This window comes from Drosophila grimshawi, unplaced genomic scaffold (genome assembly GCF_018153295.1).
Source record: "Drosophila grimshawi isolate 15287-2541.00 unplaced genomic scaffold, ASM1815329v1 contig_1377, whole genome shotgun sequence".
NCBI classification, from domain to species: domain Eukaryota; kingdom Metazoa; phylum Arthropoda; class Insecta; order Diptera; family Drosophilidae; genus Drosophila; species Drosophila grimshawi.
The window spans coordinates 5,097,500-5,121,063 of record NW_025062900.1 but is presented as its reverse complement, the minus strand read 5'-3'; the positions used below and the strand labels follow the sequence as shown (position 1 = coordinate 5,121,063).

Below are 23,564 nucleotides of genomic sequence, written 5' to 3'. Positions count from 1 at the left end.
AGTGAGAGAGAAAGAGAGCTGGTGGGGGAGGGAGCAGTGATGACATGTTGATCGACACGAAATAAATGCTGCAGTTTGATAACAATGCATTGAGTTTGTGGTGTAGACTTTAAAATATAAAAGTAAAGCATTCATAAATAGAAAAGCTATAATTTGGAGAGAAACATAATGTACGCATTCATTTGGTGATGTTAGTTAATGGTGTTATGTGTCAAGATTTGGATAGAAATCTGAGAGATCTCGCTTGACTTCTAACATTCATAACCAAATCAAAGCTTTATCGATTTCGTTGCGGAATTTTTCGTCTTGGAATGAACTGTAAATTCATTTGACATTTAAATGAGGCAAACTTTTTAAACACTATGTGAATAGTTTTCTTCAAATTAAATGTCAATCCCAAAGACAATTTCTGCCATGGAAAATTATGTAATATGCTAATTAAAGTCTGTTAATACTTTTTAATTTAAAATTTTATAGTAACTGTAACTACTTAAATAGATAATGGCATTATGACCTTATTATTTTATGCTTATATTCTTTAACATGTTGATTGGAATTTCACAGATTCAAGATAGCTGACAAGCTATCAAGAGAACAATATTAAGTTGTCACTTATAATTGTCAGTTGGTTTCGAGGTGAGGGCTTCAAATGTAAGCTAGCAAAGCCATTTCAGAGCGAATCGAATGCAAACCACAACTGGCAATGTCAAACATTTGCCTGTTGTCAGTTGTAACCGTTTCACATATCGCATTTTACCCATTTCACATTTGGTTTGCCTTTTCTAGTAATTAGATTAAGCATACGACGCGTTGGTCACCAAAGCTCCAGCTTCGACAAAAGAACAGTTAGAAACGGAACGCGCAGCTGTCAGGGTGATATTGGTCAATTGCAAATTCAGCGAACAGTAATTTGCCCTCTCCGCAAAGCGATTGCATAAGTAAATGAATGGAGTAAAATAAAAATGAATAAAAGCAATAACAACGCGAAACAAACGAAACTCACATTCAAACGACACTCGAAGAGCAACCTCATCGACTATGAGCGAATGCAGTTGACTGCTGCCGATTTAACAGCTCCAATTCCAACAGCAACAATTCCAACAACGACAACGCCAATTACTCAAAATGCCAAAATGCAGCTCAAATTGAGCACCAGCAAGATAAGGCTACAAAATAGCACCACACAACAACAACTACAGCAGCAGCAACAGCAACAATTGGATTCGATCAGCTTGGATGCACTGCGTCGCAAGTCGGCGCCACAGCTGCTGACCTTTAGCATTGCTCCGCAGCTGGCGACTGCATTTGGTGAAGTTCAAATTGTGCCACGTCTGCCGGCCCACAAGCTGAGCAGCAGCATCAGGCGCTCGCGGACCCTGGGCTTACAACAAGAAGACCTACAAAATGTGAGAAGATTCAAAAATTCAAATTAATTACAATTTCAAATTTTCTCTCTTTGTTGTAAATGTAAAGGTAAAGGGTATAATGGTTTTATGCAAGAGAAAGCATTTCCGACCCCTTAATGTATATATGTACATATATTCTTGATCAGGATCAACCGCCGAGTCGATATAGCCATGTCCGTCCGCGGATCTCAAATAGTATAAGAGCTAGAGACTTTAAATTTGGAATATAAGATCGCATATATGCCTTGCATATCAAGTTTATTATATTTGATCGATAACTGCCTCCGTTTTGCAGATATCGATACATTTCGATTTCCGATAGCAAAAAAAGCCACAATTTTAAATGCAGTTGCTTCTTATTGGTATATATTATGCATTGATATATTATTGGTTAATTGGAGTAATTTCATCAAGATCGCATTAGACACACTTAATTTATAGCCGAAAACTTATCCTCATATTGATCTCATTATTGCAGGCGCAAATTTATTTTGTATGCATATACAATATGTATATGCTAGCGCATGTATGAGAAAGGGATAGCAAGATAATCGACGCTAGCGTAAATATTTTTGTGTGTGTATTCTAAAGCGACCCGTTATCTACTTTAGTGTGTGTATGTGTCCGTATGTATGTGTCCGTATGTATGGTTGAATGTATTTTTATATTTATGTGTGTGTGTATCAGTATGTATGTATGTATATACAAACGTTTATCCCAAACCGGCAATTTCAGTTGGGGCTTATAAAGAAGTGAATGCGGTACTATAGTTTATTTTGCTGTTCAATTGCCTGCCATAAGAGAAAGAAATTCCCCGGAAAGAAATTCCCCGCAAAACATTAAAAGGGAAATAAGGCAATCAAACAAGAATATATTTAATGCAGGGTATATCGTGGCGAGTACAGAATTACTTGTTATTATTAAACTGAAACCTTTTTATTTTCATTGTTACTTGCTTTAATTAAAACATACCATTTTTAGTGTGTGCAGCTCACCTCGGCGGAGAGCAACAGTGATCCGAGCAGCAGCAGCATCACCGGAGGTAGTTCCACTTCACCCGAATCGCTGTTGGACAACTTGCTGAGTGGCGCCTCTGCCACCACTGTGCAGAGTAGCAGCAGTGCCAGTGATATTACTGTGGCACCACCACCACCACCACCAGTAGTACCACAAGTGCCCCTAGCACCACAAGTACCCCTAGCGCCACTAGCACCCCTAGCACCACCCATTGCGATGATCAATCAAAGTCAGCTCCGTTCGCCGGTGCCAAAACGAGTGCTCAGCTTGAAGGCTTCACCGGAGTTGCGTATATCGCCGCCAACGCCGGATAGCGGCATACATCCGGAGATGAATTCGATGCTGCTGCCAGCATCAGGCGCTGAATTCTATGACAACACATCGATGATCTCCCGCAGCCGTTCGCCATCGCCGGCGGGCACGCCACAGGCAACGCCATCGCCCAGCTTCACTTTGCCACCGGCCAGCAGTTATGTGAGCATCAGTTTTCCGGAGGATCTCAAGTGTGCCATATGCATGGATGTGTACACAGATCCACGCACGCTGCACTGCCTACACTCGTTCTGTCTGCAGTGCTTAGTCAATGAGAATCTCAAAGAGGAGTCTCTGTGGGAAGATCGCTCCAGCTACAGCATCATCTCCTCCACACCAGATATAACCAGTGAATTGGCCACAGTTTCCCCGGCCAGGCAGCGCGGTACAAGTCTCAGTCTGCGCAGCAAGAAATCCTTGGATCGCATGGTGCTTCGAGTAAGTTCTAGTTTCAATCTGTATAACCAATTTAATGGAATCTTTGCCTATAGCAGGGCAAACGCTCGAACTTGGCCTACACCTCCGCGAGCATTATGAGTGAGCCGGAGACAGTGCGGTGCATCCATTGTCACCATTGCCAGTACACCACGGAACTACCGGCATTGGGCGGCGTGCGACAATTGCCGCAGAATTTTCTGTTGGTGCGACGCATTGAGGCACTGCGTCTGCAGGCTGGTGAGGATGTCATCTCTCGCGTCTGGTGCTCTCTGTGCAGCGAGGAAATCAGCGTGAGATTGCCAGCTATTCAAAGGAGATGTGATTTATCAGCACGTTAATATATATTGCAGGCCACCTATCATTGCATTAGCTGCACCTTGAATCTCTGCACGCTGTGCAAGGATGCGCATGAAAGGCAGCGCAGCACGGCCAACCATCGCATGCGAAATATACTGGAGTTGAGGCGTGCGCGCAAACAGAAGCAGCAACAGCTTGGATTGGGCGACAACAGTCATCTGCTGCTCAAGTGTGGTTTGCACGGCTTTGAGCTGAAATCCTTTTGTCTGCCCTGCCAACAGGTGAGCATCCGGCATGCATCTCAATTGGTTATTCTTGACATGGTTTTTCCTCTGGCAGTTGGCTTGTCCGGACTGTCTGGTGCTGCAGCATCGTAATCATCGGCATGAGCTGGTCGCCAAGGCATTTCTTCAGCTGCAAGTGAGCAAGCAACTCAACGAGGCAACGGATCAGACTCGTCCACTGTGCCAGTATGCAGAGCACTCCATTGAACGACTGCATGAGATCACGCGCGGCATAAATGCCCGCTGCGATGACATCCAGGCCCAGGTGGAGTCCTATATGAATCGCTATTTTGAGGCACTGCAAGCGCACCGTAGCACGCTTCTCCAGCAGATCAGTCGCGCCAGGGAGTCCAAGGTGGAGCTAATAATTCAACAACAACTCGAGCTGGGTAAGTTTTTAATTATCTTGTAACTACTTTAATGACACCTGTTATAATCCTCCAGAGAAACGCACGCAGCTGGCCATGGATGCGATACGCTTTAGTCAGGAGCTCTGTGACATTGGCGCCGATGTTGAGATTTTAAGTTTTGCTCGGATTCTCCTCAAGCGCTTCGAATATTGTCAACAGTTTAAGCCGCCAGTGGATCCCAAGGTGAATGATCTAGTGCTAATTGGTTAGCACTTGACACAAAGGGACTCTCATCTGATCATAATCCTTGTTCCTTACAGATATCGGATTCATTGCATTTTCTAGCCAAAATACGAGCGCCTGGCAAGAAGGATCAGCATGACATACCCCTGTATGGCATTATAACGATGCAAACCGTGGAGCCATCATTGTGCACCCTGGAATGGGAGGGTTTCTCGCAGCTGCGCCTGCACAAGAAGGTGGATTTGTTGCTGCTGTCACGCGATGTGGATGGGGTGGCGCTGTGCCATGGCGGGCTGGAGATCAATTGCATGATTAAGTACAAGGATGCGAGTGCCAAGTTTTTGCCCATTGAAGTGTCCGATCATCGGGATGGCACCTATAGCATCTCCTTTACGCCGGACACGCAGGGTGCGCTGGTGTTGACGATCTGCATCAATGAACGGCAAATCAAGGGCAGTCCTTTCACCTTCCAGTCGCGTCAGGTGCGTCCGCATAATGGCATCTATCATTGTTGCGCCTTCTGCTCCGGAAAGGGTAGCAAGAGTGTCAAGTGCTCCTGCGAGGGTCGCATGCCCGGCTACAGTGGCTGTGGCCATGGACATGCCGGACATCCGGGCCGGCGGCATTGGTCCTGCTGCGGCAATGTGCTGGAGAACTCTGAATGCAATGTGGCCAACAAGCTGCTGAATCCCTAGTTCAAGGAACGACAATCACGATGTTGAACACACATAACTTCATGTTTATTGAAATTAAATCTTATGTTAAGAATACATGAGGTTTAAAATGGGATATTAATAAAAAGGATACTTATGATTCACCTCATATTTATATATATATATATATGGGGCCGCTCCAGAAATTGCTATTCAATCTTCGTTGTCCGAGTACCAGGACAGACGCTCCTCGTAGAAGCGTATGACCATTTGTGGTATCGCCAGATTCGCGACAGTCGATGGCACCATCTCGGCCTGATCGACGCCCTTGAATTGTATGAGGAATGTTAGGCGACCATTGTTATCGGAGGCGCCCAAAATCTTCTCAGCCTCCAGGCCTCGATCGAAACCGGTGCCACCAGCGGGTATCAAATCGTTGGTCTCCTCCGCTTCGACACGCTTCATTTTAGTGCCAGCTGGACCAGCTTAAGAAATGAACAAGATATTTTTGGTTAGCTTCCATATGAAATGGATTTCGCAGTTGGCATACCTTCGTCTTCAAACTTACGTTTGCCGCTGCTATTGTTGGATGCAGTACCGGTTTCTTTGATCTTGGGGCTGCCGCCGGCATGCTCCGATTTCTTGGCCGCTGCAGTGGCCTGCACAGAAAACGAGATTAATATCAAGCCACACAACAACTAGGCGTAATGAGCACCTACCCCATCCTTTCGATCCAACTCATACTGTCTAATGAGATCCTGGCAATCGAGATTGCTCTCCGGCTCCCAAGTATTTTCAGTTTCGGCATAACCCTTCCACTTTAAATAATATTCCACCTAAAACATGAAAATCAGGAAGAGCATCAGCATTGATTTGATTAATTTCCGTTGTGACACCAACAGCAAAAATAGGAAAACCAACCTTTCCCTTTCGTACACGGCGATCTATGATTTTCTCTACTGCATAATTTTCTTCCTCTTCTTCACCGCCAGAGGAGGCGTCATTCTCCTCTGGATTATCCGACTTCTTTCCCATTTCTGTGTTTGAAGTCTTTTTGAGCTAACAAAAATATAAACGCGCATGTATATTTGTTAGTGTGTGTGTGGGTGCATGTGTGTTTGTGCATATGCATGCATGTATGAACACAAGAGGAAAATGAGAAAATTGTACACTTCTTTATTGAACAAACTGACTCACACCACAAATTGTTATTTTTCAAGTACCTGATTTGTGAAGTTGAAATTCGATATTTTTCTTGCTTTTTATTATATTTATAAGCAGAAATCGTAAAATATATTTTCGAGAATCAGTGCGCGCCGCGAAATAATGCGGCAAAAACGGCGTCCAGCCTAAATTTCGATTACCTGCGAATATCAACGCCAATATTTTGGACGACACTGAATGTCAATTTCATATCGATAACTTTCAGTGTGAGTGTGTGAATGTCACTTTAGCCGACGCGAAATAATTTGCGCCAAATATTATTTTTGGGAAAAGACTTTCGACTCCATAAATAAAAATGCCAAAAATAAGGAAACAAAAAAGCTCCTCATCTGACAGCGACAGCGGTCCAGAAGATGTAAGTAAGAAGTGGATTTAGCAACTGACATTCGTTCAATTTGTAATGTTAAATAACCAAATATATGTTTGGCAGCGCAATCCGCCGCCGGCAAGTAAGAAGGCAAAGGAGGATAGCACCTCGAACAAAGCCAATAAGAATGAATCGGCTGTCAAGCGTGGAGATGGTGGTGATGGCACTTCCTCATGGACACTGGAGGGTATGCGCCAGGTGCGCATCAACGAGTTTCGTGGTCGCAAAATGGTCGACATACGCGAACACTACGAAAAGGACGGCAAAGTGTTGCCGGGCAAAAAGGGTATTTCGCTGTCGGCTTCGCAGTGGCGAAAACTGCTCGCCTGTGCCGATGATGTTACTCGCGCCCTTGAAGAATGAGCCCCAAAAACAGAAATAAAAGAGTTGGCCCAAGTCATAGATAGTACTTAGCATTTTATATTAAATCGAAATACATACATTACATTCTTATCTACATACAAATACACATTCATCATGCTAAAGACATATTTATAATTGATAATGCGGCATTAGTTGCAGGAATTAGAAGTACACGGCTAGCAGAATGATAAGTGTAAGTATTAATGCAAATGGCAACCATGTTTTAATGAAGCCCCAAAAGCCAACATAACGGCCACAAACAAACATCCAAAGCGATAGGATTATCATGTTCCAGCTGGTGCTATCTTTGTACCGCATATTGCACAGAGCCGTTGCAACATGCGAGTGACAGTTGTCACAGAACAGATTGTGGGTGCGTGTGCCATAGAGTACCGATGCCTTCAATACACCCTCATCCCAAGAATACGTTCCACCTTCGACGTGTTTCGGATGCAGTCGCAAATAGCGAGTCGGACGCCCAAAGGCCATTTTATCCTCCGTCACCAGATATGGTCCTGCAAAATCCCGAATGACGCCGTTGCTCATACAGATGCCCATGTGGCCGATGAACGGTATTATCCAGGTCAGCACTGGTATCGGTGTCCACACAATGCAATAAGGAAAACGATCCATATCAAAGTCAATGGGTGGCAAACGCTCCGGCACCCGATCTGTGCCTCCGCCCATTGCGCGCTCAGCGTCTTCCGAAGGTTGTTGATTGCTGGACGACGACATATTTAAGGTATGTGGAACAAAACACAACTAGCGCAACTAAACTCACAACAATGTACCGCCTGTGTATCAATATGCTGTTTAACTTGTTAAATTTTTCCAGTTATCGTTTATTTGGCTGATAACGTTGAATAACCCATACACACAGAAATACATACACACATATACATAACTTTTTGTTTACAAAATTTGTCGTTAACTATCGCTAGGCAAAAATAGCTAGACTATCGATTTAAAATAGCTGAAACTTGTGAGACATAAAATATCGAAAAACAGCATATTTTCCCTGTTTACATTTAGCTGCATTTTGTGGAGGGCGGAAGATATTCAAATCATTATTCAGGCATTCAATCTCACGTTTGTTGCTTATTAATAAAATAATAATGGCTCTACTTGTTTATAAAACTAGCTATCAAATTAACTAAAATATGCTAAGTAATTATAACAAATAGCAAGAAAATATTGATAGTCATTCGAAGAGCCAGAAAAAAGCTAAAATGTCAACACTGTTTAGAGAGCAATAAGTACAGAATAAATCGATAACGTTTGTATTGGCTTTCAAACAGCTGAGTCGAAGCTACAGTCTCCGTTCCCTATAACGAAACCAACAATATATCTCCAATTGACGTCAGACAAAATGATGTCGTAATAGTTGCCACTCAATAGAAGCCCAATAAGAACCATGTTTTAGTTAACGTACCGAGTTACGCATCCAATCAAATGCAGTTAATTGAGATAAATCATCATAAAGTTGTCAAATCGTAGCAAAAAATTAGAACGCAAAAACAGCGTGATAGAATTAGATCGTTGAGGAACTAGAGCAATGACGCAGGTGTACATTAATGGTGCCAGAGATGAAGCCAATGTTCGGGATCACGACAGTCTAGGTGTGAGCAGATAAATACACACAGCTATCTATTCAATTATGCTATGCTTTGTGTTTGTTGTTTTGCAGATGTTTCCGTTCAGGAGCTGATTAGAGCCGCAGCGGAAGCCAGAAATAATGCCTATTGTCCATATAGCAATTTCGCCGTTGGCGCCGCCATCCGCACCAGCGATGGTACCATTTATACGGGCTGCAACATCGAGAATGGTGCCTATGCCGCAAGCATATGCGCCGAAAGAACCGCGGCTGTGAAGGCCTTAAGGTGAGTCAATTCTCCAATATTTTTATTTAGAGACAGTTTCAGATTTCTTTGTTTTTATTTTCAGCGAAGGCAAACGTGAGTTTATTGCCTGTGCCGTGGTTGCCCAGCAGGAGAAGGGATTCACAACGCCTTGCGGCGTCTGTCGTCAGTTTTTATCCGAGTTTGCCATCAATGGCAAGGATATACCGTTATATGCCGCAAAGCCAACAAATTTGCCGCTCCGTGTTCTCTGCACCAGCGTTCTGCAATTGTTGCCCAATAGCTTCAGTTTCCTGAATGGCAAATAAGTGGCAAACTCACATCGAATCACGAATAACAGTGTATTTAATTTGTTAATTTTGAAATACCCTATACTACCTACATTTATGTGCAATACTCCGTGTGATTACCCCATTTTTGTCTTTTGCGTGAAATTGTAAATCCACCCCAAAATTTGTTGTCTATGTACATATTAGTTTTAATAGTCGTCGCCGTAGTATTCTACGAGTATATACATATGTACATATTTGTTATACTGCTTGTGCATCTTGTGCTCTTCAATCATATAATTGACGTAGGCTCTCTGCTCTTATCAGGCGAAAATCTGCTGCTCTGCTCATCGGTGCTCTTTTCAGCCGAAGTGTGTGTGTTTATTTTTGACGCTAACTGAAAACAATATTTTAGACAAGCTAACGGTGAGCGGTCAGCAAAAACTGTCCATTTGCCAACGGACGGTCGAGGTAGACACACGCAATACGTTTCTAACGTTGCGGCATAATAATTATAATTATAAATAACAAAGTTTCGCCCCCGCAACAACAAATTTCATATTTATTATGTCTGATCTGATGAAAGGCTTGGCCCAGCCAGAGGTCAAAGAGACGGTGGTGGAATACGGCACATTGGGTGAGTTCTGATGTGTGGCTGATAGTATGTTATCATTATCACTATTATGACGTTTACGCAGATACAGCGAATAAGGAATTGCTCCTTGCTGCACATTTGGTGCGCCAGCGTGCCTATGCACCTTATAGCCATTTCAAAGTTGGCTCCGCTTTTCGCACCAGCCCCACCACCAATCGCATCTTTACCGGCTGCAATGTTGAGAATGCCGCATTTACGCCAACTTCCTGTGCGGAGCGAACCGCTCTCACCAAGGCCGTTAGCGAGGGCTATCAGCAGTTTGCGGCGGGCGCCGTTGTCGCCTATAAGCCCGATGTGTTCGTTTCGCCGTGCGGCGTGTGCCGGCAGTTTATCAGAGAGTTCGCTGGTAGCACTGATATACCCATCTATATAGCACAAGCCCGGGATGAGCGTTCGCCCGAAGTGCCATTTGCCAGCGAAGATCCTGTTCTTTGTACATCCATCTTTAATCTATTGCCAAACAGTTTCCACGCCTACTAACTAATCGGCTTATCTATTGAGAGTTTCAAGGCTAACATAATCGCAATCACTTTACATATAGACACACGTCTGTTTCTTTTATCTATACAATCTACAAAATAAAGACAAAATGTTATTCTAGTGAAAAAAATTGAAAAATCTTGTTTTTGCTCTTTAGAGTAATTGTTGTTGTTTTTCTGTGTTATTAATCATCACTCTTTGGAACCGGTTGAAAGTATGTTTCTAGGCTAATATCAAACAAATTCACTTTTGCATTTTTAACAGCTAAAAACAAAAAATACTCAAAATTTTTTAATGCAACTTTATATAGAGAAACAACTGTTCAAGTTGTACTGAAATTTGGGAATCACACATATTATCATACTACTTCCTGACCTGATAACCAATATTGGTCACCAAAGTCGAAAGCAAATGCAACGCTTATAATCTGATGTATTTATTTAGAAATGACCTCAGCAAGCGGAAGCTTACTGCTAATAAAATGTCATAATTGAAGTATTATTTTTATTGATATATATATGTATATATATATTATGTATATATATATTTGCTTTTGACTAGGCGAGTGGAAAAATTACTAAAATTGAAGTAAAATAAAAATCAACAAGTATGTCACAGAAGCGCAAGGAACTGAAAAAGTGCATGAAACGTCTGGATGGGCTGCATAAAGAGCTGCAAAGGCGCAGGACATGCAAGAGACTAAACAATTATATGGAACAGCTGAAGGAATTGCAGCGTGAGCTGGACAAGCGTCAGCCGCAGAAATTTGGACATCCCGTCTGCGAATCACAGATGATACCACATCCGATAAAGCTACACGAATACACCATCAGTTTCTGTCAACTGGGTAAGCTTAGGAGCGAATTAGGGATTAATCTAATCTAGGTATTGATACGGCTACGATGAATTAACCACAGATAACTGCGGACGGGAATTGTTGGAGGATGCGTTGAATGCCCGATGCAACGCCTATGCGCCATATAGCAATTGCAAGGTTGGTGCCGCATTTCGCTCAAAAAATGGCCGGGTCTTTACGGGCTGCAACGTTGAGAGTGTCGCCTTCACGGCCGGCTGTTGTGCCGAGCGCACAGCCCTTGTCAAGGGCGTCAGCGAAGGCTGTCGGGTATTCAATGCGGGTGCTGTGGTTGCCTATCATCCGTCTGGATATGCGACCCCATGCGGCGTCTGCCGGCAGTTCATACACGAGTTCGCTAAAATGGATATACCCATCTATATAGCACGGGCGCCCGAGATCAGTGAACAGCTGCCCGCATTTGAAGACGATGCCGAAGTGCTTGTCACATCCATCTATCATTTGTTGCCGCACTCCTTTTTGGTATATTAGAAGAAAAGAACTTTCGTATATGTTTCGCAAATAAAATTCTATATATTCATTTAAACATATTTAAGAACTGGGCTGCCGGAGCCATACACATTGTACTCGCTGAGTTGGGCAAAGGGCGTCACCGACTCCGAGACGAGAATCGGTTTCACATCGGTTATATCGTACTCGATATACTCCTTGTTCAGCTTGGGATTCACATAGTTGTCGCGCACCTCAGTGCCAAGACCCGTGTGCGGCACGTGTTTCACCTGATTGCGGTACTCCAAGCGTCGCTTGGGGCAATCATGGGCATTAGCCGTGTCGCACATGGTCTCGTCGGGAACCCGAGCCACATGCTTAACGGCCGGACAATGCTCTGACCAATTCCAATACGTAATATTATCGTGGGCTGCAATGCGATCATTTGGCGATATGTTTATATATGACAGGTTGTAAGTGGTCGCTCCGGGATCCAAATATTTCGTATATGAGCTGGGTATCGAACGATCAATGAGTACTTTGGTGGCCTCAACGGGTGTGGGCATATGCATGGGCAACGGTTCCGCCTGATAGGGCAGCTCAACGAATGTAAATGTGTCCTGCGACACGCTAGTCATTGGCTTAATTTTTCTCTTCACAAAACGCAGTTTACACTCCTCGAAGGACTTCATGAACTGCGTCTTCATGTTCAGCGATGGATTGCGCAAAGCATTCGGATCACCATACTACAGACACAAGAATAACAATTAAGTTAAAATTATACTTATTGATTGGCTGGCGGCAACTGTTGGTTCACCTTCCATGTGTAATTGGCGCCCATTTCGGTGAGCTGTTTGTCATGCAGCAGTGGATCCCGGACATAGATGCCCTTGTTGGTGTACTCGGCTGGTGCGCTCAACTTGCTGCCCAGTCGAGTGTCCGTAATGTGACGATGTCCGCGATAGGTGGATGTGCGCCAATCTGGCACTTTATCACTAGCCGGCTGCTTGGCGTCGAAACAACCAAAATCATCCATGATTTGCACAAAACTAAATCCGAAATATATATCCAATAAATATATATATATATATTTAATTATGTATAGAAAATTTCAATGTGGTATTAGAAATTTTTTAGCTTGTTTCCTTTTTGTTGGTTGGTTGTCCTGGATACGACTTCCAAACATTATTATTAAAAGAAAACCGAGAATCGACAGTTGTTACATAGATTGTTTGTTTATAGTTTTATTTTCAGAATTTAATGCTCATACAATGATAAAGTTTATTGAGGAATGCTCGTTATAAAAGCGAATTTGTTTCACAAACAAAATCATATTCAGTAATACATGCAATGCGATAATATAGATCTTTAACATATGCCATATATGTATACGTATATGCATATGCATTTAAATATATATATATATATATATATTTATATTTATATGTATAGATAATAAGAGATAATAAAACTGTTTGCTTAGCAAAAAACCAATTGATTTACTCCTTGGGCGCCTTGGCTAAATGGGTATGTAAACAATGTGCAGATAATGATGATGTCAATGCCAAGCCCTCCGTTTCTCAGGCAATTTCCTTTAGAGCCAACAGGGATTGACGCAAATAATCGTATTGGTTTTTGGCATGCTTGATCTCCAGATCGGATAACTCAACAAGACTGCAAAATAAAAGAGTCGTATTATGTAAATTTGAGTTTAAGTTGGTGATTGTTGTGTGAAATACCTCTTTTTAAAGGCAGCCACACGTCGATTACGGAAACCCATCAGCTCCTCCTTGCCACAAGCAGACATCGACTCGAACTTCTCACACGCCTCCGCTTGAGCTGTTTCGGCCTGCATGGGAAGAGTATAACTATTAGATACTGTCTATAACAAAGTTAAGACACAGCAAAAAGCATGCTAAAAGTTGTGATTTTTTTTTTTGAGTTGCTTTTAAAATAACATGCGGCAACTGCGAAGAGCAAAATAAACTATGTGATGGTGTCTTACAAGTTTTGGGATTAGAATTACGCGACACTAGAATATTGGTATGTTAACGATAAATGCAAAATACCTCTTGCACCTCCAATGGCTGCAGCAGAATGGAAAACAACCACACGCACAGAGAGATTGAGATTGAGAGAGAGAAATACACACAAGAGAAGAGAGAGAAATGCAAGAGAAAAAGAGCAATGTGAAGTGGTGAATTCGTTGAAATTTAACAATAACAAAGTGTTTAACAAATCAAAAATGCCAGAAAAAAATATTTAGAGAAAAAACGACGTCACTTTTAGAGCTGCCACATTAGTTGGTGTTTTTTTCCACAAAGAAAAAGAATAAATATGCTCGGTAGACCGAAGCTTTGATATCCTGACAGACAACTGACAGATGCTAATATATGTGTTGATTTGATAAATAAAAATAAAAAGGAAATGGTTAATAAATCTGAGTTCTCAAAGCGTTTAAATATTGTAATTAAAATTAAAAGGATATATCTATTTTTTTAGTTCTGATTGAATAATCTATACAAGAACTATCAACTATAGATCCGAAGTCATATTTCATCTATAGTTTGAAGACATATAAGAGAGTGTTATGTAACTTATCGGATAAACAAGGACATAACACAATTCCCTAAACTTAATTTACATAAACATGAGCGACTACATTCTACTACAAGTACAAGTTGAGTTGTTGTCTGCTAGGGTATTATTTGAGAATTGCTGCCAAGCACGGTGAGCATAAGAAACAAGATTTGAAATTTTAAAAAATGCTGCTCTCTAACAAGATTTACCGCATGCACATCCTTGTTCTTGGAACGGGCTTTCTCCAAATTCCGATTGGCTGTCTCGTACGAGGCCAGACAACGTAGGCGTCGAATGAGCAGAGCCTTGGCCGCATCGCTATCACGCTGATAATAGCGCAGAGTGTCGCCCAGCTTCAGATCCTGATCGCTAGCAACACGTTTCTCCAAGTTCTTAAAAATAAGAATTGCAACACATTTAAAAGGAATACAAATTGAATGAAATTCAATTGCTTACCTTAATGCGTTCAAAGACTTCGGCTGCCTTGGAGATAAAAGATTCCATGTTGCCCTTTTCTGTTGTGGAGAGCTGTGTCAAAGCATTCGATATCTTTTGATGGGAATCACCCACATCCTTATGACGAAGTGTCATTTTCTCAGTGCGCGATGCGGCCTCGCGCAAATGTCCATGATACTCGGTAAGAAACTGCAACTCATTCTCAAAGAAATCATTCACATCGCGCACGGTAGCGCTTAGTAAAATTTCATCGGTGGTTTTGCCAAGCGACTTCACAAAAACCCCAAAGATGGCCATCTTCTTGCGCGGCTTGGCGCACAGATCCTGATCATACTCCAGGAATACCTTCAAGTGCTGATCCAGGCGAAATACTGGATGACTGGCCAAACGACGCAAAAATACTTCATGCATGGCAACTGTCTTCTTGAACGTGGCCAGGTAGTCACTGCATGTTTAATTATGTTAAAATGGACTAAGGTTTTAAGGCACAAACTTACGCCTCCAATTCTGATTTCATTTTCTTGAACTCCTCTTTGGTCATGTTGCCCTCTCCTTCGCCCAAACGCTGCAACTTCTCACGCGACGCGTCGAAATCCGGTCGTGGCGGACAGGGCGGAATCTGTCGGAAATGTAAATGATTATAGGGGTTGACTTGGGAATTAAATAACAGTCTGAATCTACTTATTTTTTCCGTCGATAACGAACTTACAATATAGCCCGCATAGTCATCCTGTTCCTCGATGCGATCGTGCAGCCAAACAAATTCCTCATGCTGGCGCACCACATTGCTATCCTTTTTGGAGAAGCCCGGCAGTGTGGTGCGTGTGTGTACGGTGAACTTGACTTTCTCCTTCTCGCTCAGCGCATCGGAGATCTCCACATGCAGCGCATTCTCGCCGAGAGCAGCAGGTGTCACTGGTGCCGACGACGAACTATCCGGTGAAGTTGCAGCTCCGCTGCCATTTGTAGTCGTTGTTGTTGTTGCCGTTGTCATTGTTGTCGCTTGCGGCGCTAATGGATTTGGTGATGAATTTTCCATTGTCGCACCATTGCTGGCCGCGGGACTACTCAATATGTTTGACTCATCCATACCGTCCTTAATTGCAAGCGAAAGCAATGAAATGAATATACACATTGTAATTACGCCCATTTAACTGATAAGCAGTTCTTTGTGACTCCACCCCTCAACGGCAATAGTGCTTTGTTTATTGCAATTTAGCTGGCTTATAGTAGCTAAAGTATTTTTCTTTTTTTACTTACCATCATTTTGTATAGTGATTTTAAGAGTATAAATAAATTCAATTTAATAACTGGCTTGCGTTTGTGTACGTCGGTTCCGTCGAATTTACCAGCGCTGCCAGATTTCTTGAATTTACCTTTTGAGTTCTCAGAGAGCAAGTTATAAGTGATTTGTGACGTCAAAGATTTCTTAGCGAAATTTTAATCTGGAACTTCTTTACGTTACCTTGTAAATTGTAGCAATCTTTGATGCGGGTGGCAACATTTGCCGCTGTAGATAAAGAAAAAATTGTTTATACTAAACCTGCACCCTGATAAAACGAAAGAAACAGAAAGAAAAAAGATACAGCTGCGTCAATACCATGTCCAACACCAGCAGTGATGAGGCCACCGGCAGTAAACAAGCGCGTCTCATGAACAACAATCACAACAGCAAGGATTTGAATGGCACAGCGACCGGCTTCAGCGGTGCAGCTGAAACAGATGCAGCCAACGCTCGTGACAAGGTGGCGCTGATAACCGGCATAACGGGACAGGTAAGGGCTTATCAGTTACAAGCAACGGGTAATTAATAACAATGAGTCACGGATTGATTAAACTCTGTCTTACGCTGCTACGTTGCTTTTTATTTAGCCGTAAATGCTTACGTGTATTGTTTCCTTAATAATTTCTTATGCTGCTTGCAGGATGGCTCATATCTGGCGGAGTTTCTGCTGAAGAAGAACTATACGGTGCACGGGATTATCCGGCGTGCGAGCACCTTTAATACGACACGCATTGAGCATCTGTACGCAGATCCAAAGGCGCACAAGGGCGGACGTATGAAATTGCATTATGGCGATATGACGGACAGTAGCAGTCTGGTGAAGATTATCAATATGGTGAAGCCAACGGAAATCTACAATCTTGCTGCACAATCGCATGTGAAAGTCTCATTTGATTTGAGTGAATATACGGCGGAGGTGGATGCCGTTGGTACACTGCGGATTCTGGATGCCATACGAACCTGCGGCATGGAGAAATCCGTTAAATTCTATCAGGCATCCACGTCGGAGCTGTATGGCAAGGGTGGTGGAGACACCTCAAAATGAGCAGACCCCATTTTATCCTCGCTCCCCTTATGGTAAGCTGATTAAACCCAATTAATATCTATTAACTAACTCTCAAAAAATGAATAGCCTGCGCCAAGATGTACGGGTTTTGGATTGTGATCAATTATCGGGAGGCGTACGACATGTTTGCCTGCAATGGCATACTCTTCAATCACGAGAGTCCGCGACGTGGCGAGAATTTTGTGACACGCAAGATAACGCGATCTGTGGCTAAGATACTGCTCAATCAAATGGAATATTTTGAGCTGGGCAATTTGGACTCGAAGCGAGATTGGGGCCATGCCAGCGATTATGTGGAGGCTATGTGGATGATGCTGCAACGGGATGAGCCATCGGATTATGTCATTGCCACTGGGGAAACGCACAGCGTGCGCGAATTTGTTGAGGCTGCGTTCAAGCATATTGGACGCGAGATAACGTGGTGTGGCAAGGGTGTCGAGGAGGTGGGCATGGAGCGCAACACCGATATTGTGCGTGTGCGCATTAATCCAAAGTATTTTCGGCCCACGGAGGTGGATCTGCTGCAGGGTGATGCCTCCAAGGCTAAGCGGGAGTTGAACTGGACGCCAAAGGTTAGTTTCCAGCAGCTGGTCAGCGATATGATGAACGCCGACATCGAGCTGATGAAAAAGAATCCCATTGCATAGTGGGATGTGTACACACCTCGACCTGGATTCAATTGGCACAAAGCTCTGCACCAGAGTTTCATTTATATATTATTACATATAGATCTAGTGCTTAAGTATGTAAAGTGTTCGTTGTTTATCTGTACTGTTTTCTCGACGGGATTTGCAATCATTCCTATTTTTTTTTATACTCTTACCGTGGATGTCTCTCTATGCTGTTTCCTTAAATATTTATCTTTTTGTAATAATTTGTAATTAGCCAAAAACTAAACGAATATAACCATGCAATAAATATGTTAAAAGTAACACAAGAAAAACAAAAAATGTATTTCGTTTTCATTCGCCGTTCGACTGCAATTTATCAAGAGTTTGGCTCTTGGATGACTCCATAATCCTTGAATGCAGTTAGATAGAGATCGTCCTCCTGGCTCTCACGCATCATATTCCTCGCAAATCTGTAAGGATTTGTTCGAGTTAGAGCCTTTTTTCTGAGACTGAATAACACCATGGTTCGCCCTATAAGTATGCCTTAAAAGTTTATATTTCCTAGTGATTATAATGTACAGCCTAAAAGTATGCTTTGTAATTGAGTTGCGTGTGACGAAATTTGAGTTCGGCCTAAAAATATACACTAATTTTGATTGTAAGATAAGATAAATAGTTCGGCTGAAACCCTAATTAACGGCATATTTAATCCAATAAAAACCAAATTAATTTTATTTCAGAACATCAATTAAAATACGTTTTTCAATCTGCAATATATCTGTTCTTCCCAACTTCTGTGCAGTTATATTTTCTGTAAATAAAAAATCTTTCAAATGTACTTATCTTTTGATCAAAACCTGATTTTTGTGTTTGATATTGTGGTCCGATCCGATTGTTTTCGACTGCAGTGAAAGGACGGATATATTGCAAATTTCATCAGTTAGCTTTAAAAGTGAGCGAGTAGTTTCTGTGGGAAAATGCGTTCAATCTGTTTTCCAGGGCATACAAAATATTATGTAAGAATTCATTTTGACGTACTGGAGACTCCCAGTCAAGTTTTAATATTGTTTTTTTTTTGTTTTTAATTTTCAACACATAACCAGTAGTTGCTCACTGCTCAATGTTACGGAACATCTTTTACGTTTCCTTCTTGCCAAACGGATTGATTTTTGATAGCCAGCTCGAAGATGCGGGCGATGATTCACTGTTATCAACGAATAAGAGGTTATTTAAATGATATGGATGAAGCATTAGCAATACTTAGCTTGGTCAATGCCTCAATGTCCGCATCTTTGTGTTCGACATTGGCAATCACACCCTTTGACTCCTTTTTGCCCGCCTCGGGAATGCCCGCTTCACGCAACTGCTCAATTAATTTACTGCGAAATTCAATCTTATGTGGGAGGACTTGCTCCGCAGCGCGCAATTGATTCTGCAGCTTGCGTATGGCTTCGAGGTAGGTGTGGCCATACCAGTCGATCTCATCTGGTGTATAGGATGCCAGATACGGACCGTATTCTTTGAGCATATCCTGCTGATGATTCGGCTCCGCCTGCCATGCCGGACAGCCCTGTTGCAGTGCCTTGAGAACCTTTCGCTTGATTTTCAATGCCAGCGCCGAGCGCAAATCACATGCCAAATTCTTGAGCAGATAATGATCGAAGCCATGGCATTCGTGAATCTGCTCCAGTGTGCGTTCGGTGACAACGACGGACATGTATTCGTTGAGCACCTGACTGTGCACCACCGAGCGGCGCAGAGTCGGTACCCAAAAATGGGGAACTCGTCGTTTTGTCTGTGCTCGCTTCTGGAAGCCCTTGATGACGGCTTCGCCACCCCAAATGCCGTGATGCGATTCCGGTGTATCGATTAGCGGCAATGGTATATTCTGAACCGGTTTGATGGCATGCGTGACCTCGTCGCGTTCCCACTCACTCTCCTTGGGTATGTAATGCACCGCAGCTGGTTTCGTTAGCTTCCATTCGCGCCAGAATTTCTTATAGGCATCCGGCAGCTGGGCGCCGAGACCCTTCTCGAACCGATTGGGACGCTTGAAGCCATTCAACAGTTTAACGCCCTGTGAAACCGTTCAAAATGATTTATCAGAATGTTGAACTATTGCGTCACAGAAACGCGGAAGCTTTTGAAATGAATGCTCTACAAACCTGCGGTGTTGCGTGGGACATTATCTAAGGTGCACAACAATATCTTGGGTTTTTAATTTCGATTTTTCTGTAACAAATCAATTTTGTTGTCCTGTCGAATTGAGTTTTTTCTATATATTTGTCTCAATATGGCTAACAACGGTGCGCGTTCGTCTTGCTCTCGTCTGGCAAACAGCTGATTCGATGTTCCGTCGCAGTGTGAATGGCATCACTAATAACAATATCAATATTATTTTCAACAGGCTGGCAACCTCATGAGCCCGTACAAATCACGAATTTATTTCAGTAAACACAAAGAAATGTCGAGACCAAATTCAGGTAGGTAATGATTTTACCCAGCTTCAATTAAATTAATCCCCGCCCATGTGTAGAAAAAACAGCAGGTGCGCCAAGTGCAGGCGCTGTGCCACCTTACAGCTTTGAATATGATAGTGCCGCTTCAATGGTTCGTATGAAAGAATGCAGCTAACTTAAATCTAAATTTGGGTTATAAATTTCAATTTTCATATGAATATGAAGCGAGCTCCGCCGCCTTCGTACGAACAGAGCCAACAACATCGGACCAATTATGCACCGTGCCCCCCGGGACCAGGATGCATGCCAATGCATGTGCCCAGCAATCAGTACTACGGCATGACGCATCATCAACAGCTGCCGACTTTGCATCCTGGACTGGGATATGGTTTTCCAGGACCGAGCACATCGGCTGGGGCAACGGCTGCTTCGCATGTTATAAATGTTGATTCGCGCGCAGAGTTGCGTACCACATCCACTGGAGCTGTTGTCATACCGCCACCGCCGCCCGGCTGCTTGCCGACAGCTGCCCAATTGGCTGCGATGCAAGGGCAGCCAGTGGTGGTGCAGCAAAAGAAACGTTCATTCTTCTCCAGTTAAATGATTGGCATTTGCAATTACTCGAATGACTAATAATTATATAAATACATACATACTATACATATATATATGCTTTAAAAGATTACTTAATAAATGATGATATTTCGTCTTGTTCTCGCGTATATTTGACAATTTTTTATGCACACGAACATGGCGAGTGGGAGGGGAACTACTAACAACTACGGTCCGGCTGGGCGTCTACTCGAATATGTTCTCAAAGTATGTACTATCAAAGGACTGGACACGCACGAAACCATCTTCACCGCCCGAGGCGTAACTCTTGCCATCCGGGTGGAAGGCCAAACTGTTGATGGGACCGAAATGACCCTTGAGACGTGCAAATTCCTCCTCGTAGATCAGATGGAAGAAACGTGAATCGAATTTTCCCGCTTTCGTTGATGTTGTGGTCACCTCCATGGCATCCTGACCACCGCCAAGCACCACATGATCAAAAATGGGACTAATCGCTGCCGAGTTCACGGGCCTTTCTGTCTTGTACGTTTTCAAGCACATCAGCGACTCGGCATCGAACAGTTTGGCAGTGTTATCCTTGGAGGCGGTCACGAACATGGTGCCATCCTTGCTCAGCTGCATGTCATTGATGCCAGCCGCATGATCCACACCAGAGTCAACCACTTTTTGTCCCTTGCGTACATCCCAAATGGCAATGTTACCATTGTCATGGCCTAAAATCGAGCAATTCATTTCAATTTAAAACTTCCATAAAGATTTTTGACTTACCTGTTATGATGGTCTCATCTAGTGGGCCCCACTGCATCGATGTGATCTTCGACTCCACCATGGGTATGCGCAGCGTGGGCTCCTGTTCGGATAACGTCGAGTCTGCGTTGCGTACATCGATGATGAAGAGTTCACAGTTTTGACCCATCGCCTTGTCCGTGGAGTAGGCCGCCTGGTTGCCCGAGAAACTGAAGTTGCTGGTGCGTACCGAGGATTTCGTTGCTATGGAGGCAATGACCGTGCCATATTCGACATCCCAGAGCTTGGTGGTCATGTCACCGGCACCAGTGATTAGCTTCCTGCTCTCCCAGTCCACATCCAGGCACCAGACAGCTCCCTGATGTCCATCATAGGTTCCCAGACGTTCGCCGTTGAGTGAATACCAAACATTTGGCTTCTGATCCTTGGAGCTGGAGAAGAGTAAATCGCCCTCGCGATTGTATTTGATTTGCGTTATGGAACGCTCGTGACCTTGCAACATCAACGGACGCTGGAAAACGAAACAATACCATTGTACTGCAATTTGCAATAAAAATAAACTCAGCCGCCTTTTTTAGGTTATGTTGTTGCCTGAATCAGAAGAGGCTTTGCTTTGCCAAACATGCGCATGATTAATGCAACCAAAAAACACCATATTTAATAACTATATTGATCTGTTTCATATTGTGCACACACCATTTTGTAACTGATTAAATATTTATTGCGAGAAAACAAAACAATTTCTGCAACATCCACGCAGCACGCAGCGTCAAAAAGAGCGAGCAAATACAATTTTAGACTGGGTTGTTATGAGCAGCACTGCCAACTTGATAGAATTTTTTTTAATATGAATCAACAGACTTTGTGGCAGCCCCAAAACACATGAATCTAACTGAACCAGCCTTTTTTGTTCATTGAATTCCACTTGGCGATGTTGACCAAAATCGATGACACACACTGATCCTTGTCCCGATTCTGGCCATAATAGTCAACAAATTCACCATCTGGATTGACCAGATACATGATAATTGTGTGATCGACAATATAATCGTTGTCCGAGTCGCGGGGTCCAGCGCTAAAATAAACACGAAATGCTTTGCAGACATTTCGTATTTGATCCACGGTTCCCGTCAATCCCAGCAGCTTGGGCGAGAACTCCTTCACATATTTGCCGACCACCTCCTTGGAGTCACGTTCCGGATCGACAGTTATGAATATGGGCTGTACCTCGGGTGTCTGCGGGGATTTCTCTGTGAAAGTGAATCATTTTGATTCTTATTTAAGATATTCCCTAATTATGTGTTATGTATACGAACCAACTTCGTCAACGACTGCCGCCATCTTTTCCAGCTCGTCTGGACAAATGTCGGGACAGTGAGTGAAGCCAAAGTAGATAAGCAGCCATTTGCCCACAAAGTCCTCGGATTTGCGCACCTGACCCTTGTCATCAACCAATTCCCAGCGTCCACCAATCGCTGCCTTGCCCAGCTGTCGCTTGCGTTCCTTCATCAGCGCCTCATCCTTCTCGCTCTTCACGTACAGCATAAAACCCAAGCCTCCAGCGCCCAAAACACCAATTACCGCCAAACTCTTCCATGAAATCGGACCTTTGCCTTTTGTTGGATCTGTGGATTTTACTGCAAAGTTACGTTGTTGTTGTTGCAACACACGTGGAATTGGCTGCGTTTGCAGTTGGTTCCAGCGTCTACAGTTGCCCACTAAACGTTGCAATGTGCGCGACATTTTTGTATTTTGCTTTTACTAATGTTTTACGTAAAAGCTGCTGGAGAACTAATTTCGCCGGTTAAGGGAGTTAAGAGTTGCCACTCACAGCGCTGTAAACGCGACTGCCAACTCAGGCCAATTTTGGTTTTCAGGCGCTGTGAAGCGAATTTTTATTAATACACGTTTGTCTCTTTGGCTGGTGGTGCAAATTAATGAATTGTCTTCCATTATATCTAAAATCTAATTGGCTTATTAGACTTTATATAGTCGCAAAAAAAAAACCTAAACAAATTTCTAGTCACAGCAACAGCTCAGTAATGGGTAGCGAAGATCTGCGTGTACATGTTTGTTTATTTTGCTTTTACCAATTTTGCCGGTTAAGAGAGCTAAAGGTTGCCATTCACAAGCGCTGCAAAAAGCTGCCAACTCAGGCCAATTTTGGTTTTTAGTGACTACTGTGTAAGTAATTTTTATATATGCACGTATTATTATTCGCTGATAGTATGAATTAATTTTTAGTTAATTTTTCAATAATATCTAAA

At 43.0% G+C, this 23,564-nt stretch overlaps 14 protein-coding genes across 18 annotated transcripts; 7 read left to right on the top strand and 7 right to left on the bottom strand.

Moving 5' to 3' along the window:
- Nucleotides 1–849: 849 nt before the first annotated feature.
- LOC6561821 (tripartite motif-containing protein 45) lies at nt 850–5,169 on the top strand. Of its 2 annotated transcripts, none has more exons than XM_001989021.3 (7): nt 850–1,406; nt 2,388–3,173; nt 3,227–3,463; nt 3,524–3,751; nt 3,810–4,143; nt 4,199–4,347; nt 4,425–5,169. In XM_001989021.3, the coding sequence occupies exons 1-7, from the start codon at nt 963–965 to the stop codon at nt 5,040–5,042; spliced, it is 2,796 nt and encodes a 931-aa protein (XP_001989057.2). In that variant the 5' UTR covers nt 850–962; the 3' UTR covers nt 5,043–5,169. The 2 variants fall into 2 exon arrangements, with proteins under 2 accessions (XP_001989057.2, XP_032591810.1); XM_032735919.2 differs by having other exon boundaries at nt 856–1,406; nt 3,230–3,463.
- Nucleotides 5,066–6,373, bottom strand: LOC6561822 (heterochromatin protein 1). Of its 2 annotated transcripts, none has more exons than XM_001989022.2 (5): nt 6,224–6,373; nt 5,922–6,059; nt 5,720–5,836; nt 5,551–5,659; nt 5,066–5,485 (listed from the first exon to the last, which is right to left on the bottom strand). In XM_001989022.2, the coding sequence occupies exons 2-5, from the start codon at nt 6,033–6,035 to the stop codon at nt 5,214–5,216; spliced, it is 612 nt and encodes a 203-aa protein (XP_001989058.1). In that variant the 5' UTR covers nt 6,036–6,059; nt 6,224–6,373; the 3' UTR covers nt 5,066–5,213. The 2 variants fall into 2 exon arrangements, with proteins under 2 accessions (XP_001989058.1, XP_032591811.1); XM_032735920.1 differs by having other exon boundaries at nt 5,569–5,659; nt 6,224–6,340.
- Nucleotides 6,374–6,488: 115 nt separating this feature from the next.
- Nucleotides 6,489–7,078, top strand: LOC6561823 (RNA polymerase II transcriptional coactivator). Its single transcript, XM_001989023.2, has 2 exons — nt 6,489–6,579; nt 6,655–7,078. Exons 1-2 carry the CDS (start codon nt 6,520–6,522, stop codon nt 6,952–6,954), a joined length of 360 nt encoding a protein of 119 aa, XP_001989059.1. The 5' UTR covers nt 6,489–6,519; the 3' UTR covers nt 6,955–7,078.
- LOC6561824 (transmembrane protein 222) lies at nt 6,989–7,814 on the bottom strand. 2 transcript variants are annotated; one of them, XM_032735921.1, is made up of 2 exons: nt 7,736–7,814; nt 6,989–7,675 (listed from the first exon to the last, which is right to left on the bottom strand). In XM_032735921.1, the coding sequence occupies exon 2, from the start codon at nt 7,639–7,641 to the stop codon at nt 7,117–7,119; it is 525 nt and encodes a 174-aa protein (XP_032591812.1). In that variant the 5' UTR covers nt 7,642–7,675; nt 7,736–7,814; the 3' UTR covers nt 6,989–7,116. The 2 variants fall into 2 exon arrangements, with proteins under 2 accessions (XP_032591812.1, XP_001989060.1); XM_001989024.3 differs by lacking the exon at nt 7,736–7,814 and having other exon boundaries at nt 6,989–7,727.
- A 531-nt stretch (nt 7,815–8,345) lies between these two features.
- On the top strand, nt 8,346–9,348 carry LOC6561671 (cytidine deaminase). The gene is made up of 3 exons (XM_001989025.3): nt 8,346–8,573; nt 8,642–8,834; nt 8,899–9,348. The coding sequence occupies exons 1-3, from the start codon at nt 8,510–8,512 to the stop codon at nt 9,119–9,121; spliced, it is 480 nt and encodes a 159-aa protein (XP_001989061.1). The 5' UTR covers nt 8,346–8,509; the 3' UTR covers nt 9,122–9,348.
- Nucleotides 9,349–9,423: 75 nt separating this feature from the next.
- Nucleotides 9,424–10,347, top strand: LOC6561672 (cytidine deaminase). Its single transcript, XM_001989026.3, has 2 exons — nt 9,424–9,719; nt 9,781–10,347. Exons 1-2 carry the CDS (start codon nt 9,650–9,652, stop codon nt 10,215–10,217), a joined length of 507 nt encoding a protein of 168 aa, XP_001989062.1. The 5' UTR covers nt 9,424–9,649; the 3' UTR covers nt 10,218–10,347.
- A 436-nt stretch (nt 10,348–10,783) lies between these two features.
- LOC6561673 (cytidine deaminase) lies at nt 10,784–11,617 on the top strand. Its single transcript, XM_001989027.3, has 2 exons — nt 10,784–11,064; nt 11,135–11,617. The coding sequence occupies exons 1-2, from the start codon at nt 10,827–10,829 to the stop codon at nt 11,560–11,562; spliced, it is 666 nt and encodes a 221-aa protein (XP_001989063.1). The 5' UTR covers nt 10,784–10,826; the 3' UTR covers nt 11,563–11,617.
- LOC6561674 lies at nt 11,581–12,701 on the bottom strand. The gene is made up of 2 exons (XM_001989028.2): nt 12,338–12,701; nt 11,581–12,266 (listed from the first exon to the last, which is right to left on the bottom strand). Exons 1-2 carry the CDS (start codon nt 12,554–12,556, stop codon nt 11,613–11,615), a joined length of 873 nt encoding a protein of 290 aa, XP_001989064.1. The 5' UTR covers nt 12,557–12,701; the 3' UTR covers nt 11,581–11,612.
- A 264-nt stretch (nt 12,702–12,965) lies between these two features.
- LOC6561675 (sorting nexin-6) lies at nt 12,966–15,928 on the bottom strand. Of its 2 annotated transcripts, XM_032736069.1 has the most exons (8): nt 15,817–15,928; nt 15,266–15,652; nt 15,054–15,175; nt 14,557–15,001; nt 14,310–14,492; nt 13,590–13,607; nt 13,260–13,369; nt 12,966–13,194 (listed from the first exon to the last, which is right to left on the bottom strand). In XM_032736069.1, the coding sequence occupies exons 1-8, from the start codon at nt 15,820–15,822 to the stop codon at nt 13,101–13,103; spliced, it is 1,365 nt and encodes a 454-aa protein (XP_032591960.1). In that variant the 5' UTR covers nt 15,823–15,928; the 3' UTR covers nt 12,966–13,100. The 2 variants fall into 2 exon arrangements, with proteins under 2 accessions (XP_032591960.1, XP_001989065.1); XM_001989029.2 differs by lacking the exon at nt 13,590–13,607.
- Nucleotides 15,929–16,081: 153 nt separating this feature from the next.
- Nucleotides 16,082–17,837, top strand: LOC6561676 (GDP-mannose 4,6 dehydratase). Its single transcript, XM_043214508.1, is given in 4 exon segments — nt 16,082–16,331; nt 16,482–16,862; nt 16,864–16,918; nt 16,974–17,837. Coding segments are annotated over 4 exon segments (1,191 nt in total). The 5' UTR covers nt 16,082–16,157; the 3' UTR covers nt 17,555–17,837.
- A 698-nt stretch (nt 17,838–18,535) lies between these two features.
- On the bottom strand, nt 18,536–19,832 carry LOC6561677 (39S ribosomal protein L28, mitochondrial). The gene is made up of 3 exons (XM_001989031.2): nt 19,684–19,832; nt 18,781–19,595; nt 18,536–18,722 (listed from the first exon to the last, which is right to left on the bottom strand). Exons 1-3 carry the CDS (start codon nt 19,702–19,704, stop codon nt 18,656–18,658), a joined length of 903 nt encoding a protein of 300 aa, XP_001989067.1. The 5' UTR covers nt 19,705–19,832; the 3' UTR covers nt 18,536–18,655.
- An 87-nt stretch (nt 19,833–19,919) lies between these two features.
- LOC116805351 (DAZ-associated protein 2) lies at nt 19,920–20,699 on the top strand. Its single transcript, XM_032736720.1, has 3 exons — nt 19,920–20,001; nt 20,055–20,128; nt 20,203–20,699. Exons 1-3 carry the CDS (start codon nt 19,938–19,940, stop codon nt 20,575–20,577), a joined length of 513 nt encoding a protein of 170 aa, XP_032592611.1. The 5' UTR covers nt 19,920–19,937; the 3' UTR covers nt 20,578–20,699.
- Nucleotides 20,680–22,018, bottom strand: LOC6562758 (eukaryotic translation initiation factor 3 subunit I). The gene is made up of 3 exons (XM_001989032.3): nt 21,994–22,018; nt 21,319–21,808; nt 20,680–21,263 (listed from the first exon to the last, which is right to left on the bottom strand). The coding sequence occupies exons 1-3, from the start codon at nt 21,994–21,996 to the stop codon at nt 20,776–20,778; spliced, it is 981 nt and encodes a 326-aa protein (XP_001989068.1). The 5' UTR covers nt 21,997–22,018; the 3' UTR covers nt 20,680–20,775.
- Nucleotides 21,996–23,141, bottom strand: LOC6562759 (protein SCO1 homolog, mitochondrial). The gene is made up of 2 exons (XM_001989033.2): nt 22,614–23,141; nt 21,996–22,547 (listed from the first exon to the last, which is right to left on the bottom strand). The coding sequence occupies exons 1-2, from the start codon at nt 23,038–23,040 to the stop codon at nt 22,186–22,188; spliced, it is 789 nt and encodes a 262-aa protein (XP_001989069.1). The 5' UTR covers nt 23,041–23,141; the 3' UTR covers nt 21,996–22,185.
- Between the last annotated feature and the right edge of the window lie 423 nt (nt 23,142–23,564).

Bases quoted from the DNA above. Each gene is read 5' to 3' on its own strand.
- LOC6561675 (XM_032736069.1), bottom strand. The intron at 15,176-15,265 runs GTAAGTTCGTTA...CATTTCCGACAG, and splicing joins ATGACTATGCGGGCTATATT to ATTCCGCCCTGTCCGCCACG. The intron at 13,195-13,259 runs GTATTTCACACA...TTTATTTTGCAG, and splicing joins GTGGCTGCCTTTAAAAAGAG to TCTTGTTGAGTTATCCGATC.
- LOC6561823 (XM_001989023.2), top strand. From the start codon at position 6,520: ATGCCAAAAATAAGGAAACAAAAAAGCTCCTCATCTGACAGCGACAGC. The intron at 6,580-6,654 runs GTAAGTAAGAAG...TATGTTTGGCAG, and splicing joins GCGACAGCGGTCCAGAAGAT to CGCAATCCGCCGCCGGCAAG.
- LOC6561673 (XM_001989027.3), top strand. From the start codon at position 10,827: ATGTCACAGAAGCGCAAGGAACTGAAAAAGTGCATGAAACGTCTGGAT. The intron at 11,065-11,134 runs GTAAGCTTAGGA...AATTAACCACAG, and splicing joins CATCAGTTTCTGTCAACTGG to ATAACTGCGGACGGGAATTG.
- LOC6561672 (XM_001989026.3), top strand. From the start codon at position 9,650: ATGTCTGATCTGATGAAAGGCTTGGCCCAGCCAGAGGTCAAAGAGACG. The intron at 9,720-9,780 runs GTGAGTTCTGAT...ACGTTTACGCAG, and splicing joins GGTGGAATACGGCACATTGG to ATACAGCGAATAAGGAATTG.
- LOC6561674 (XM_001989028.2), bottom strand. From the start codon at position 12,556: ATGGATGATTTTGGTTGTTTCGACGCCAAGCAGCCGGCTAGTGATAAA. The intron at 12,267-12,337 runs GTGAACCAACAG...TTGTGTCTGTAG, and splicing joins GCGCCAATTACACATGGAAG to TATGGTGATCCGAATGCTTT.
- LOC116805351 (XM_032736720.1), top strand. From the start codon at position 19,938: ATGAGCCCGTACAAATCACGAATTTATTTCAGTAAACACAAAGAAATG. The intron at 20,002-20,054 runs GTAGGTAATGAT...GCCCATGTGTAG, and splicing joins AATGTCGAGACCAAATTCAG to AAAAAACAGCAGGTGCGCCA. The intron at 20,129-20,202 runs GTTCGTATGAAA...ATGAATATGAAG, and splicing joins ATGATAGTGCCGCTTCAATG to CGAGCTCCGCCGCCTTCGTA.
- LOC6561822 (XM_001989022.2), bottom strand. From the start codon at position 6,035: ATGGGAAAGAAGTCGGATAATCCAGAGGAGAATGACGCCTCCTCTGGC. The intron at 5,660-5,719 runs GTAGGTGCTCAT...TTTTCTGTGCAG, and splicing joins AGTTGGATCGAAAGGATGGG to GCCACTGCAGCGGCCAAGAA. The intron at 5,486-5,550 runs GTATGCCAACTG...TCATTTCTTAAG, and splicing joins ACGTAAGTTTGAAGACGAAG to CTGGTCCAGCTGGCACTAAA.
- LOC6561824 (XM_001989024.3), bottom strand. From the start codon at position 7,689: ATGTCGTCGTCCAGCAATCAACAACCTTCGGAAGACGCTGAGCGCGCA.
- LOC6561677 (XM_001989031.2), bottom strand. From the start codon at position 19,704: ATGTCCCACGCAACACCGCAG. The intron at 19,596-19,683 runs GTTTGTAGAGCA...ACGGTTTCACAG, and splicing joins TGTCCCACGCAACACCGCAG to GGCGTTAAACTGTTGAATGG. The intron at 18,723-18,780 runs AAGTATTGCTAA...CGTTGATAACAG, and splicing joins ATTGAGGCATTGACCAAGCT to TGAATCATCGCCCGCATCTT.
- LOC6561821 (XM_001989021.3), top strand. From the start codon at position 963: ATGAATAAAAGCAATAACAACGCGAAACAAACGAAACTCACATTCAAA. The intron at 3,752-3,809 runs GTGAGCATCCGG...TTCCTCTGGCAG, and splicing joins TTTGTCTGCCCTGCCAACAG to TTGGCTTGTCCGGACTGTCT. The intron at 4,348-4,424 runs GTGAATGATCTA...TGTTCCTTACAG, and splicing joins AGCCGCCAGTGGATCCCAAG to ATATCGGATTCATTGCATTT.
- LOC6562759 (XM_001989033.2), bottom strand. From the start codon at position 23,040: ATGTCGCGCACATTGCAACGTTTAGTGGGCAACTGTAGACGCTGGAAC. The intron at 22,548-22,613 runs GTTCGTATACAT...TCACTTTCACAG, and splicing joins GGCAGTCGTTGACGAAGTTG to AGAAATCCCCGCAGACACCC.
- LOC6561671 (XM_001989025.3), top strand. From the start codon at position 8,510: ATGACGCAGGTGTACATTAATGGTGCCAGAGATGAAGCCAATGTTCGG. The intron at 8,574-8,641 runs GTGTGAGCAGAT...GTTGTTTTGCAG, and splicing joins TCGGGATCACGACAGTCTAG to ATGTTTCCGTTCAGGAGCTG. The intron at 8,835-8,898 runs GTGAGTCAATTC...TTTTATTTTCAG, and splicing joins GCGGCTGTGAAGGCCTTAAG to CGAAGGCAAACGTGAGTTTA.
- LOC6562758 (XM_001989032.3), bottom strand. The intron at 21,264-21,318 runs GTAAGTCAAAAA...GCTCGATTTTAG, and splicing joins AGATGAGACCATCATAACAG to GCCATGACAATGGTAACATT.